This window comes from Orbicella franksi, chromosome 1 (assembly GCF_964199315.1).
Source record: "Orbicella franksi chromosome 1, jaOrbFran1.1, whole genome shotgun sequence".
NCBI lineage: Eukaryota > Metazoa > Cnidaria > Anthozoa > Scleractinia > Merulinidae > Orbicella > Orbicella franksi.
In genome coordinates, this window is record NC_138145.1 from 35,247,148 (window position 1) to 35,261,715 (window position 14,568).

General features: G+C 43.2%; 1 protein-coding gene across 1 annotated transcript in view; it reads left to right on the forward strand.

The window, feature by feature from the left end:
• The window catches only part of LOC145480774 (uncharacterized), a 48,633-nt gene that overhangs the window by 13,091 nt on the left and 20,974 nt on the right, over positions 1–14,568 (forward strand). The window contains exons 8-10 of the mRNA XM_081459101.1: positions 229–459; positions 1,409–1,562; positions 4,958–5,145. Coding sequence (XP_081315227.1) covers positions 229–459; positions 1,409–1,562; positions 4,958–5,145 — 573 coding nt within the window. The remainder of the gene's footprint in view (positions 1–228; positions 460–1,408; positions 1,563–4,957; positions 5,146–14,568) is intronic.

Genomic DNA, 14,568 nt, shown 5'->3' on the forward strand with positions numbered 1-14,568 from the left:
GCTGTTGGCCACCTTTTAGAATTCTCTCATGGGTTGTTTTGAGCACGCACCTTGACCTTACTCCACAAATATAAATACATGGGTGCATCATTGTGTCAACTAAAACCACATCTTGACATAATCTGTGCCTCTCTTACAGCAAGATGTGATTTGTTTAAAATTAATGTTAGCAAGCATGGTCAGTCAATAAACATTAAGGGTAAAAGGCTTTTATTTCTAACCGATTAGTTCCACCAACGGTAACATTCCCAGCTGCTCTGTTAGCAATACAAGGAGGCATGCTGTCATGTTCAGCCAGAGGAACTCCTCCCACATACACAGCACTGATACGGAACTCTACAGTACTGGTGAATACAACAAACACTGCAACCATCCATCTGGACAAGGATGGAAACTACACCTGCCAGGCCATCAACCAGTATGGAAATGACATGAAAGAACTCCAAGTCAATTTCACAAGTAAGAGTTTTTTCTTGTCTAATCTCTCTTTTCTTGTCAAATAAAGTACAATGTTTGAGAGTCAGTCCCAGGTAAACTTCCGGAAAACGCCCTGTGATGGCCCTCTGGGTCCAATGCGCTAAGCCCCTGTACTGCCAAAACTGACGGGTTGGGAGCTATAACTTAAAGTGAAGCTTCATGCTGTCCATATTGTTATCAAAGAGTTCTTTCTGACTATTCGTTGGCCATAGCATCTCATGATTTAACTGACATCTTATGCAGTGATCGCACTTAAGGACATATCTTGAATGCCCTCAATCCTGACCATAACGTTTGAGACACTGTTATTTTTCCATAAAAACCAGAATCCAATTTACTCCCCCTCCCCCTCTGGACAATGCTGGGAGTCAGGAGTCAATGACTTGTAGAAATGGCCAAATAATTACTTCTAAAAGAGATTTTGTAAAATAACTGGGATAGTATGCGCACTCCCATTGATTGGTCAATAGGCGTGTTTAAATGAGCGTATGTAAACACGGTTTCTCATCACGTCTTAGATTCGCACGTAAACACTTAGGGAGTTGAAAGAATTCTCAGCAGTTTTGCAAACCCTTGACCTGCGTCTTGGGTTTGAGTAACTATCTGGAATTCTCTCGGCCCCTCATGTGTCTAGACGAGGCTAAACATGGGAAAAGTAGTTAATTGCTAAATCTAAAGCTCGATATCCAAACTCTGAAGACGTCCATGAGAACAGTTTTATCCCATTCTATACTCAACTTTATTATATTACAATCGAATAAAGTAAACATGAATTCTCATCCTTCAAGTCATATCAAGTTTGGTTTAAATTAAGCTGGGAGATTTTTTTGCTAGGCCTTTGTTAATAACTGTCCATTCCCCTAAAATGTTGGTTAAAGTGTGCGTCTTGTTATGTTGAAGAAACATACGAAAACCGTCTTTGTATTAACAGAATATGGCCCAGAGATCGGCTTTCTGACCAGTGAAGGATATCCTGTCAGCTACCCAAGGAATACAGACAATGTATCCACATATCCTATTCCAGAAGGCTGGTCGATGAACATTTACTTTCAGGATTTTGATGTGGAAGAAAGTAAACATTGCCTGTAAGTAATATAGCTGTGATGATCGAGTGTATCAGCTACATTTATCTAATGTGGAGTAGAGTCATGTGATGGCGTTACTGTTCGGATGAATTTCTATCTATTCTGGATCTATGCATTTGCCCAATTGGAACATAGCCTTATCAGCTTTCTTGAGCTTTATTTGTAAATACTCTGTTATTAGTGAATCTAAGTCCCTTTTCGATGGTCCCAATTATGTTTATTAGTAATAAGATTTTAGAAGTCTACTTGAATGGGGGACCAGAAATGTTTCTCTTGATCTGATAAACACTAAGTTCATTAATTTGCAGTACTCTTCACCCCCCCCCCCCCGGGACAAAAGGTGGACATTTGCTCCAGGGGTTGGGGCATATGAAATATTACTCCTGCTCGGGGGCTGTGCTAAATTATAGTATAATCAGGGGTGGCCCAAGATTCCAAATGAGCGTCCCTGTACATACAGTAGTACTCAGGTTATGCAACAGTCCAAATTTAATGATTTGTTCCAGACTTGGTTCCCGTGAGGTTTCTAAGCTGTTTTATTGCAATTTAGGAGGTTTTAGCTTCACTGCTTTGTCCTCTATATATATTCTAAAAATCACCTAAATTGCAATAAATCGACCTGGAAACCTCAAGGGAACTAAGGAAACACACACCTGAAGCAAGGTAAGGTTACCTTTATTCATACTTCTTCGTATTTTTTTAGGCTTAAGAATATAACCATTTTTCCAAACCAAATCCTTAAATTTCGACTGTTGCATAACTTGAGCACTACTGTATGTGCAGGGGCTTGATCAACCCGTTGTATAATAATAATTTGCGAATGCATCCCTGTATTTCTAGGTTATCTTTTCCATTTCTAAACTGTTTTTGTTTCAAAATTTGGTCATTCTATTTCGTTGTTGTAAAGATCGCTTCGGGGAGGGAAGGGGGAGGGGTAGGGGTGGAGGTTCTTTACAAAGTTTTATACGGGGAGGCTCCGCCCCGAGGTCCAACCCCTTAGAGTTTTTTATACCATTTTGACAGAAAAGGTTCTCCTTTCGTATACTTTTAATTGAAAAAAGGTACCCCTTTCTTATGCTTTCATAACTGGACTGTATTCTGAATAAATCGCCAAAAAAGGAAATCTTGTCATTTTCATGTAGTGCGAAGCTGGCGTTTTAGTTAAATTCCTCTGGTTTGAAGAGCGTTTTGGAAAAGTACCGTTTTCGTGATGGATTAGTGTAAATGGTAGGCCTAACCACAGAAATACAGCTACGCTTTCAAATTTCACCGGCGTGGTGTGGATGAGACCTTGAAGAACTAAACGAAAAAAAGTGATTCAGCTTTAATGGACGCCATTTTAGTGTTGAGTATTAAACTCTGAGGGTGTAAAATTCACCAGGTGTTTTGTTTTCAAGTCTTAAAGTGGTACTATGATCAAATTTTCGCCCCTTGATTTTTTAGCTGTATCACATAGAATTCCATGAAAGAATAAAAACGCCGTTTACCGTTTGCAAATATCTGCATCAGTTCCGGAGATATTTAAGTTTGAAAAATGTGTAAAATATGCAAATGAGATGACTGATGATGTCATACACTCAACCCAATTTTATATCAAGTATATAAATAGAGCTATATTGGGTAATTTGCAGCGCAGACCATTGAAACTTGGTAGGCTAATAGTTCTACAGGAAACACACCTACGGTTATATAAAATTCTGTTGCCATGGCAACTCACTCTTTCCAGTCCCCACCCACTTGATTTCAATATGTTAGTGATTTTCAGCTCGCAAAACATTAAATGAGGCCACAAACTTGAGCCAACATATTTATATGCTTGCTGGATCAAGCATATGAGGCACCATTAGCAAACATCAAAATGGAATGGCAAAGGTGGCCAGAAATGCCTTTAACATTGGGGAGGTCTGGAACCCAGTATGTTGCCATGGTAACCAAACTGTTAAGCTCATATTGTGGGGCACATTTAGTAGAATCTTACTGCAAAGAATCAAACATTTCTGATACAAATTGGCTGAGATATCTTTTTTTATCATATTTGATCAAAATTTGGTTGAGTGTATGACGTCATCACTGGGTTAATTTGCATATATTATAAACTTGAATATCTCTGGAACGAAAAGAGATATTTGAACATAGTAAACAGCATTTTTCTTCTCACACAGGCTACTTGTTTATGTTTTAAAATGGATGCGATAGGAAAGATGTGATTTCCGTCATAGTACCACTTTAAGTTTTGCTATTTTTGTCAATTCTCCAAAATGCAAAAAAACAGGCATGTGTAAATAAGTATGAATAGTTCTTTTCACGTGTGATCTCTAAATTTTCCTCGTCGCAGCTAGATCGGTTTAACTGTTAGCTGAGAATCGGATTGACCCTTTTTTCAACTTATTGCTTAGATCTGGGATCTGCAAAATTTTCTGTTTGGCAAAAACGGAAAACTGATAACTGAGATCCAACTCCCCCATCAAGACACTCTACTTAGACTTAGTCGATTGTCTATACAAAAGCATATGTGGACTGTCCAAACTTTGGTACAATTTTGTGCATGTAAGCATACCTTCTTTAAGGCTTAGTGCTATAATGACTTTCTGTAAACAGTCAGCTGCACGTTTTGTATTATGTATAGTTACCTCTTTTCTGCTGGCTCGACAGATAATTCGCGCAGATATTTTTCGAGTTGCGTAGTATTTGAGAGCAACGACTGGAGTAAAATGTCCACTCATATTACCTGTCAAGCCAGGGAATAAGGGATGTCATTTTCGACTGCATCCCTGCATTTGTAGGTTATGATTTTCTTTCATTTTTAACTGTTTTTGGTTCAAAAATTAGTCACGACAATGCCTCTTGTGCTCGAACACATCATTTTGTTGGGAGAGCACTCAAGAAGCTACAATCGGTGACATAATTAGTTGACACATTGTCTTTCAATAACACTTTTAGTGCACCAAGTAACATGATTCTTTTTAACGCACAGTAAACTGTGGAAAAGACCTCGCTCCCCCATTCAATGTTGCTTGTTTGTAGCTCAAGATCACAGCAGTTACCACAGAACACTGTTTAGGGCTGAGGAGGGTTGAAAGAACAAGCTAGGAGGGCAAAAAGAGATCACAGTGACGAAATAGGGGGTTAAAAGGGTAAATGTGTCAACAATTTTGTTGCCGATTGTAGTTGCCCTAGCTGTGCTGTCCCTCAAGCAACTCTTATCCTTCTTCCCGCGTGCATCATAATTCAATAATGCACGCTAAAGCATGGAAATTCTTATTGCCAGGTAGTATCAGGAGCCATGGTAGTATGTAGTTTTTAATTATATATCTGATTTTTGGATTGCTTACGAGTATCACAAGTTACTCAGTTTTAGTGGTTTGGTGCGAAACCTCATTCACTTTTCTTTGTAGCAAAGACTTTTTGAGAATCAACGACGGGATGGGCAACATACTTGGTGTGTATTGTGGTAACAAGACCGGTAAAAATCTTCTTGTGACTGGAGACAAAGTGGAAATAATATTTCTTTCAGACGGAGAGATTGAGCAAAGAGGATATCTACTAAATTTCACTCTGGTTTCACTGCCCTCGGTTTCAAACGGTAAGTGGAACCATAAAGAAGCTGATGAAACTTGAAGAGTACACCAAGTTCATCTCCCACTTAAATAATTTCTAACATTTCATTTAAAGTTGACGGGTTATTTATGATAATACATTAACGCAGCTCGTTTCGTCCCGGCCAAGGGACTCATCAGAGACCTTTCTGCTTGGCAAACTCGTTGGGCATCACGCCCAAATTCCCGTTCGCTAACAAAATGATGACAGCAATCTCGCCTTATATCCCTAAAGGATTCCTGACCACATTTCATTTCCAGGAGAAAAACTGGAACACGAGTTTTCTGCAAAAATAAGAGCAATAGTGTGGTAAGAGACAATGTCTCTTGAGCATGATAATTTCCAATAGGCCGTAATGAATGTAAACATTGTCATAAAAATTTGGCGTCTTTAGCCACAAGTTCGCGGATTCTCTTTAACCCTATCCAGACCAGGCTTTTTGGCTTTTTAAGGTCTTCTAGTGACTGGAAACCAAGTAAAAATGTTATTAGATCAGACGACTAGGTTGAGCAAAGAGGATATCGGTTAGTCTTCACTCTGGTTTCACCAGCCTCGGTTTCACCACCATTTTTTTTTTTGCTCGGGTGGGACGATAAAGCAGCTGACTAAGCTTATCAAGTTCGCCAAGTTTATCTCCCTCCTCAAGCAGTTTAAGGACTGGATCAAAGACCTTTACTGGTTAAAATAATTTATATTTGATATATGTCCAAAGACACAAGTGACAATGGAACCAAATTTAGCACACAGGTAGGTTTTAACGTCCTTAGCATTTTGAGGAAGATTTGGTACTTCTGACGGGTCACGTGACATATCACGTGATGTTTAGCGGAAAATAACAAATATTTGATGAATTATTGGCGGTTTTTAGCAAGATCGTTTAACAAGAACGAGTTTTAGATGCAGTTCAATTATTTCCATCCTCTCACATTTGGAATGACCGTCCAAGTTTTTGCGGAAAAAGGTTGTAGGGTCAAAGGTCATTATTTTTTCAAGAAAATTCGACTTTTGATCATTTGTATCTTCTAAAAACGAAATCAAGGAAGATCATGCCTAGCGTGGCAAGGTAGATAATTCAAATTTGCATAGAAAACGCTCATTTATTGATGAATACGTGTAAAATTGGCCAACAATCTCCGATTTACTAAGCTTTAATATAATTTTTTTAATGAAATGATAACGTTTAAAAGAACATTTAAAAGGCCATGAACCTGTGGCGACTGAAGTCACAGGCTCGCAGATACTCTTGGCCCTATTCAGACGGGGCTAGTGGACTTTTTGAGGTCTTCTTTGACTGATGGGGGATCGGGGGGAAGGGGGAGGGGCTTTTGAGGCCAACACCCCGTTACTCTTGGAGTATTAAAGTCATTACTGACCATAAATCTTGTACGTTTTATAACACATCCCAAGCTTTCTTCTACGAGGACCCTGTCATAGAATGGATCTCCCACCTTGCTGGAAAATTGCGAAATTTTGCTCTCAATATTTTCTCTTTTTTTACAGTACTAGTAGTCTCAATTATCATGAACTGTGGACAGCTGCAAGCGTGATATAATTAAAGCAAAACAGGACGACACACTTTGTCATTTAGTTATGACTTCCTCCAATTATGGCAGCCTTTGGAATGTTCATCATTCAGTTATTTCCAATGTAGTCCTCAAACATTATTTAAACTCCCAGCCACCTTAAGATAGAAATTTATTATCCTTTTTCTGGTCTTTGAAAGTTTATAACGTTGAGAGATCTTTCATCAAACCGGATCAGCCCGTTCTCTACTATCTGCGCGACGGGCCCAAGCGCAGCTTCGTGCGCGAAGAGCTGCTGGTTGTTCCTCCGAACACTACTCTTCGTCCCGCTGACATGAACTAGATGTGATATTCGTTTGGTTCGGTGTGTATCCCGTCTAGCAGCACCCAGCGCTTGTCGTAATAAGCGCTCAGCCCCAGCTTCTCCTGCTTGTAAGTGACGATCTGGCCGTCCCGCATCCTGAAACCCCGGTTGGTGGCCATGTCCTTGCTGCCTTCCAACGCTTCCTTGAACTGCTGCCATGACACCTCGTTCTGCCTTTTCTACATCCCCTTTATGCTGAACTTCTGTTTTTCGCCACCCTCTCCGTCGTCGGCGTAATAACACTTCGAGAAAAGGGCGATCATCCGGAGGCCCTCGAACTCAAGCTTGAAGAGACCTGGGGTCCGGCCGCTCCACTTGTCCCAAGCCAGCCAGTGATTTTTTTCCGCATCGAATTCTGCCTTCGAGCCGCTCGCCCGAGATCGCCATGTAGTTGCTGTCCGTGTCCATCTGCATCAGCTCGAAATCTCTTCTGTTGACGTACTTGTCGAGAAAGTCGTAGTAGAATTCCAGCATCCGCAGCTTCGCCAGCTGGTAGACGCGATTCCGATGTGGAACGCCCGACTGATCGTGATCCGGGACTTGCGGCTTTCCAGCTCATAGGCCTCCCCGATCTCGTCGAGGTCTTCGAAATACACGTTCCGCAGCGCTCTGTCAACAACCTTCTCATCTTTCGTGTAGATCACGTTCGTTTGCCACTCCAGCGCTTCGATCAGCTTCCCGTAAGCGCTGTTTCCGAGCAGTTTGAACATTTCGGCGAGCAGCGCCTTGCTTCTGTCCACATCTCCTGTCCGGCGCCCCTCCGTCACCTGCTCCACGAACCAGGTGAAGATCTTGCCCGCATCGTAGTCGATTGTTCCGGAAACCTTCGTGACAACCGCCCCATGGTTCACGTACCACCGCACCAGAGGGGCGTACACCAGCAGCCGTTCTGCGGACAGCGCCCCCACAAGCTTTTTTCCATCTTCATGCTTTCTGCCCGTTCTCGCCAAGTACTCTTTCATGTGTTCCGGCAGAGCTTCAGCGGGAACCGGCTTGTTGATGAAAAAGGGGCACATCTCCTCAAACTTTGGCCACAAGCGCTCTTGATGTCAACTTCGGCGAAGCCGAACCACTCCCCGGCTTTCAAGCGGCGAATCAGAACTTCGGCCGCTTCCGCTTGGCGGTCATCACTGTAGTGCACGACCTTCTCCTTCCCGGAAGGCATTTCTCTGAGCATGGTCGAGAGATAGAGTGCTGGCGTTGTAACCGAGAATCTTTTTGCAAAGACGCAGTTTTTCGAACTGATGCGACCTTATCCCTGTGACGCCCGCTTCGTGGTACCTTGTGAAAACCAGGCTCGGTCCGCGAACAACCGCCCTTTTTAGCACAGCGTAAGCCTCTCTGCCAAGCAATAAAGGTCTGCACCGCGCTCGATCCCTCCCCGGAGCAAATAATGCAAATTCACCCCTGGCAGGCTCATCGCGTCTTTCAGAATGTCGATTCTTCTCTGAGTGTAGAAGCTTTTCATCTTTTCGAGCACCTTGAGGCCGAGCTCCACTTCATGATTGTTGTAGTAGCGCAGCCAGTCTTTGAAGGTGCGCATGCCCTTTTCTTTGAACAGCCGCTGGCACCCCTCCCACTCTTCCCGGGTGAGAACGTAGGTGCCTTTCAGCTTAGAACACCATGCCTCGTATTCAGGGAGCCCGGGGTAATCGAGCTTTTCGGGTGTGTCGAACCATTCGTAGGGGAACCGCATCCGTAGGCTTTCACCCATTTGTCGTAGCTCGTCCCCGGGTCAAGGTAGTTTATGATATCGAGAAAACGGGCCCCCCAGGTGAGCAGGAACATGGTTTTGTTCTCCTTCTTGGCCACTTTGACTTTTTTGTTTACTTTGGCGAGAGTGCTGACGAAGTGGTTTTTGATCAGATTCAGGTTGTACGAGCCTGAGTTGAAGCCCACGACAGGGACCTGGTTGCACCATTCATTAAGTTTTTGCTGCTGTTCTTTTGGCAGCAGGTGCATGTCTTTTGGCACAAACTCCACTCTCACCTGGTCCTGGATATTTTTCTCGCGTCTCTCCAGATCTTTCAGGAACTTGCGGACCAGCTCCACGGGGTTTCTTTCGCAGATGTGGGTGGGCTCTCTTTTTTCAAGAGAGTCCCCGACGCTCACGGAGATCGGCACATGCGCGCTTTCTATTGTTAACACGCCTGTCGGCTCTTTCCAATAATTTTTGTCGCCATACGCCTCGAAATCGTACAAGATCTCGTGCGGGTAAGTTTTCGTTTCCTTCCTCGGGAGTTCCCCTTTAAGAAACCCAACTTCGCAAGACCAGGCCTCGATAACTTTGTAACCGATCTTACGCAGAAATGCGGTACGGTTCACGGTGGCTTGGTACAGTTGTTCGGCTGTTTTACCGTTTGTTATGACCTCCTGTCGGTTTGGATAACATTTTGGGCATCCGTGGAAGGGGCAGCCGTGGTATTGCCATACCGTCCTCGTTTCGTGGTGGTACCCGTCGACAGGAGAAGACTTCATTTTCCCGCCTTCTCGAGGGAGCCATCTCTCGCCCCTGTGCCTGCACATCGCGTGGTGGATGTGAATCCCCCGTTTCTTCGCTTCCCGCTCCAGCCACAGCATCGCTTGTTTGGATTCGGAGCCTTTTGGGTACATCACTTTCTCGAAAGCTGTCTGTGGCGCTTCAACTTTTGTCCCCGGGCAAAAGATTGCCGTTTCTCCCGCGCTGCAGGTTTCATGGTGGCGGTGCAGATTCCAGGTTTTTGTGAATCTCTGGCCGCAATGGGTGCATGCATAAGTTTTCGCAAGCTTTGTGATGTCTTTTATCAAGAAAGCGTGTCCTTCGTAGACACCTATCGTCAAAATGTTTTTGAGTTTGGGGTTCGGGTTTGTTCTGAGATGCCATACCACTTCACCGCCAACGAAACGCTCAGGCTCATAGACACGAATTCCAAGCCAAGATGCGACGGGCGAGCCCTCATTCAGATAGGCTTCCACCTTGTCGAGCTCGTCCAGAGACGTTTTTCTGAAGTTCGGTGGAATAACCTTGAGTTTGAAGAAACTCTGGGTGATACTTCGGGCTTCTTTTGTGCAACGATCTGTGCGCGCCCCTCGGTGCACTCCGATGCTCCGCCATAGGCACAGGTTGTCGTTGTACGTGTCCAACGCCACCATCGCCTGGCTATGGGCAAGGTTGCGCAGCCAGTCAGGTAAAGGCCCGGTTCCCACCAAAGGCTGCCTGTCGAGCACAACCTTCACGTCAACGTTGAAAAAGGCTTCAAAAGCCCTTTTCGTGCTGGGCCTTTCAACTCTTTCGTTGTCGAGACGCTCTTCCCGGGTGATAAGCCATTTTTCCGCGTCTTCTAGTTTGTTATACCACTGCAAGCCCTTGGGATTCGAATAGTACACCATAACCGTTCCATCCTCAATGTTCCGCAACTGGTACGCGAAAACGTGCCGAAGATAGAACGACGTGCTTACTCTTTCGCGTATCTTCGCCATAAAATCTGGTGTGAGGTTTCTCCCCAGACCTCTGATGAAGTGCCATCGAATGAAACGCCGGCCTGTTGTCTCTTCCCCTTCTTTCTCTGCGTCATCGAACAGATCCAGAATCTCTCTCTGGTAATCTGTGGCTGTTTGAACTCTCCGCGCAGGGAAGGGGTCGTACTCCCTCAGAAGCGCTTGCACTCCTCTTTGCTTTCTTTGGTGTGGAGGGGCTCTTGGCTCGTAAGGCTTCGGAAGAAGCGGCTTTTGCAGACGCGCCTTCGTTTCTTGTGAAATTGGTTCATCTAGCACGTTCTGGACAACCTTTCTTACCGCTGGCGGGCTTTCTGCAAGAAGCTCATCGAAATAACGCAATACCGCGGGGTCTATTTTTGCGAGTTCTTCTTCCAGTCTTTCTTGAATGCTGGAAGACATGGTTCCTTGGAATATAGCACCGGTTACATTTCTCTAACTGGTGTGTTTCTTTCTTGCAGCTCGAGCAAAACAAGTTGAAACTGTTTTTTTGCTTTTTCTTGTTTGCGGTAAAGACGCTGTTTTAGCGCGCCCCCACCGCAGGGCTTGCAAAGACGGTAGTCACACAGCAGTCCGACTCCGCATACTCTGCTTGGCTCTGGCGCTCACATTCCTTTCTTCAGCTGGTAGTTGTGCTGGCCACAATACGCCCCGTAACAGCGCTTTCCGCAGCTTTCTTTCCGGCCCCGCTTCAGCCACCTGCACTTGTTTAGCGCTCGTTCCATCCCGGCTCTGGTGGTATAACACCCCGGGCTCGCGCGTTTCTAATATGGCGCACTCCTTTGTTGTGGCCGCGGCCACCCCGCGTGGTGCTGCGCGGGGTGCCACTGTTCTGAGTAGTGTACAGGGAGGCAAACAAATACTATTTCAAAGAGGGAGCCGAATTTCACTGTTTGCAGCCCCCAGGTTCAACCGGCCCGAGCCTGTGAGGGCCGGACTTGGTGGTGGGGGCTGCGATAAGGTGAAATGAGGCTCCCTCTGCGAAATGGTATTTGTTTGCCTCCCCGTATACTACTATCCAACCAAGAAGCTTGGTGCAGTCACGCGTGTATTTGGCGTAAGTGCATTATATGCTTCAATGGCTTTGTCATGCTGCTTTTTCTCTTCGAATGCAGCCTTTCTGTTGCCGGACAAATAGCTAGCAAGATAGTTGCTACCAGTGAAAGCAACGGTGTTAATGATGGCACCTCTGATTATCATCCCGATGCTAGCCATTTGCACATGTAGCAATATGCTTATTTTTTTAACTTGTTGGAAGAACCACCTTTTTTCCAACCCACATTTGATGCTGGCAGATAAGCCAGTCAGAGTGGCAGCATCCATGATTGTTTTTACCAGCTTGTTGTCAGACATTGTATAATAATGCTGAAAATTAGCAGTTCTCAGGTTTTGCAACAATCGAAGTATGAGGATTTGCATGGGTTACATTCTTAAGCCTAAAAGATACGAAGAATTATGTAAATTCCCTCTAAACACTCTGATCGCTTCGAAATTTCACATACATCATTGACGATAGTTTTCGGAGCATTTGAGGCAAATTTACGGGTGTTTTCATTCAGTGGACTCGTTTGGCTGGGGTCACACATTGCCCTACCTTGGGAAAAGACATAAGTACTATTCCAAAAGAAACCATGCCACTGTGGGATCCATCTCATCATAGAGAAAAACTATTCTCAAAAAGCTGAAAGATTAAATTCACACCATGAAATCTCTCCGTCTTTTAAATGTCTTTTTTTATCAACAATGAAACGAAGTAAAAAGAGAAATGCTGGTATTTGTTGGTTCTTTGTACTCAACACGTGACAATTTTATCACCTCTCGCATGGTGCGGACACGCTAGGTTACAAAAGAAAAGGTTATGTACTGAGAGAAATGTGTGCAGTGTGTGGTGTGTGGTGCGTATCACATCAGTCCTTTGTACTGTTTGAAATCATTGCATGAGGTTTTTTTATGCACCCCTTATTTACTTTTCTTTGACCTTAATAGTATAGATCTCGTCCCTAGGTTAAGTAACTTGCTGTTAATAGCTTTGCTAATTGCGATCTACCAAAGACTATTATCTGAATTTTGAAGTAAAGTTGTTGAATGTAAAGCTGGAGGCACAAAAAATACACTGTCTCAGTTTCATTGTCATTGCTTTCATAGTTACATGCCCAAGTAAAAGAAAAAAGAAAAATTAAAATCGTTATCATAAGATAAGAGAAGATGTGATGAGTAAAAATGAGATGAAGGATGCTGTGTGTTTTGGTTTCGTGAAGAGGCCCTTCAGGCCCTGGCAGGGTTTTGAAACTCAAACAAAAAAGTTAGAGAAATAAATAAAAATGAAATAAATAAGTAAATAAATATCTTACACTTCTCCAATGGGGCTTTTCAGGGCCAATGGAAACAACTATTTCGTCAATGTCAACTGTGTCTTTTTATTCTTTTGCTTTGATACATGCAGAGTGTGGTACAGTGATTGAAGATACACTTAGAAGTCCTGGATATCCTTATGATTACCCAAGTAATACAGATTGCATTTCCTCGGTTCCTATTCCACAAGGCAGGGTGATTAATATTACCATTAACGAACTTAACCTGGAGGATAGTATATCTTGCGAGTAAGTACTGATTTTTAGCGTGTTATTAAGTTGTGAATGTGGGGAGGTCTAGCGACCTGCATTACTTTCTCAACATGCAGAATGCAAAACCTGAGTGTGTATAAGTCTCCTAGTAACAAGAATGAAAAATTCTGAAACTAAAATGTACCCGTAAGTTAAAGGGCCCTAGTCAGCCACACCTTTGTTTTTGTTTACATGCGAGAGTTTGGCTAGTGTTTTATTTGGAGCATCACTGTGAAACTACTAAGGATAGTTAAATATACTTCTAGGAACACAACTTACAGTGACGCAATAAGATCTTGCTTCGCTATGCAATATCAATAATTTCGATGGCATAAAAAATGGCGGAGACTGACTATAGATACCTCTGAGTAACTGAGTTTGAGGGCCGTGCTGTAAGTTACGGACCGAGTTTTTCCCCCATCGAAGGATAAAAACGAGGATCTGTAACTTACAGTATAGACTGAGAAAATGAGGTTAGTAAGATATTTGTTACACATCTACTGTGCGTCTGACGGGTTTGGGAACGATTTCTATTCCTGCAGAACGGCTTCAAATTTCTGAGGTACCTCAAAAGCAAAATGAGTCAATTTGAAATTGTTCTTAAGTAAGTCTTAAGTCATTAGCAGGTTTTAATACACAATTTCAGAAGTAAAAGAAAGTTTTAAAACTTTTACTTGCTAAAAAAGTTAAGAAAACTTGGCGATAAATCACGAAACATTTTGGCAACAACAACAGCTATAAATTTTAGCGGGCCATACAGTAGAATACGGCCTGGTAAATTGACCAAGCACAGCTCACGTAGTAACTGAGAGAAATAATAAGGTCCTTTAATATACATATTTCTTAATTGTTGAAACCGTGAGGAAAGACTGTGAGGAAAGATAGTGATTTAGATTCTTAAGATCAGCAAACAACAGCGGACATGAAGCAAGGACTTAAAGCGGGACATGTTGCAACAATATTTTTCCTAGCGTAATAGTTTTGCTAGCTTGCAAAAGGGAGCAGAGTTGGCGCAGTGGTGTGAGCGTTTGCCTCCCACTAATGTGGCCCGGGTTTGATTCCAGCCCGGTGCCTTATATGGGTTGGGTTTCTTGTTGGATCTAGCCTTGCTCCGAGGGTTTTTCTCCGGGTTCTCTGGTTTTCCTCCTTCCACAAAAACCAACATTCTAAATTCCAATTTGACCAGGATAGAGGACCCGCATGGAAACCAGCTAAGGCAGATGTGGCTTCCTCTCTTAATATTATAATTATTTTTAACTTATGTATTTATTTAATATGTTGCGGGGACAACACAAAATTTTTAACTTAATATTTATTTATGTTGCGGGGACAATGCAAAATGATGCATAAAATTCAATTGTGTAGAATTTGTCTGTCACGAAGAAGAGACAAAATGACCCCAGTTGTAATTGTCACATCGTGTGCATTGCTCTTGCAAACTGTCC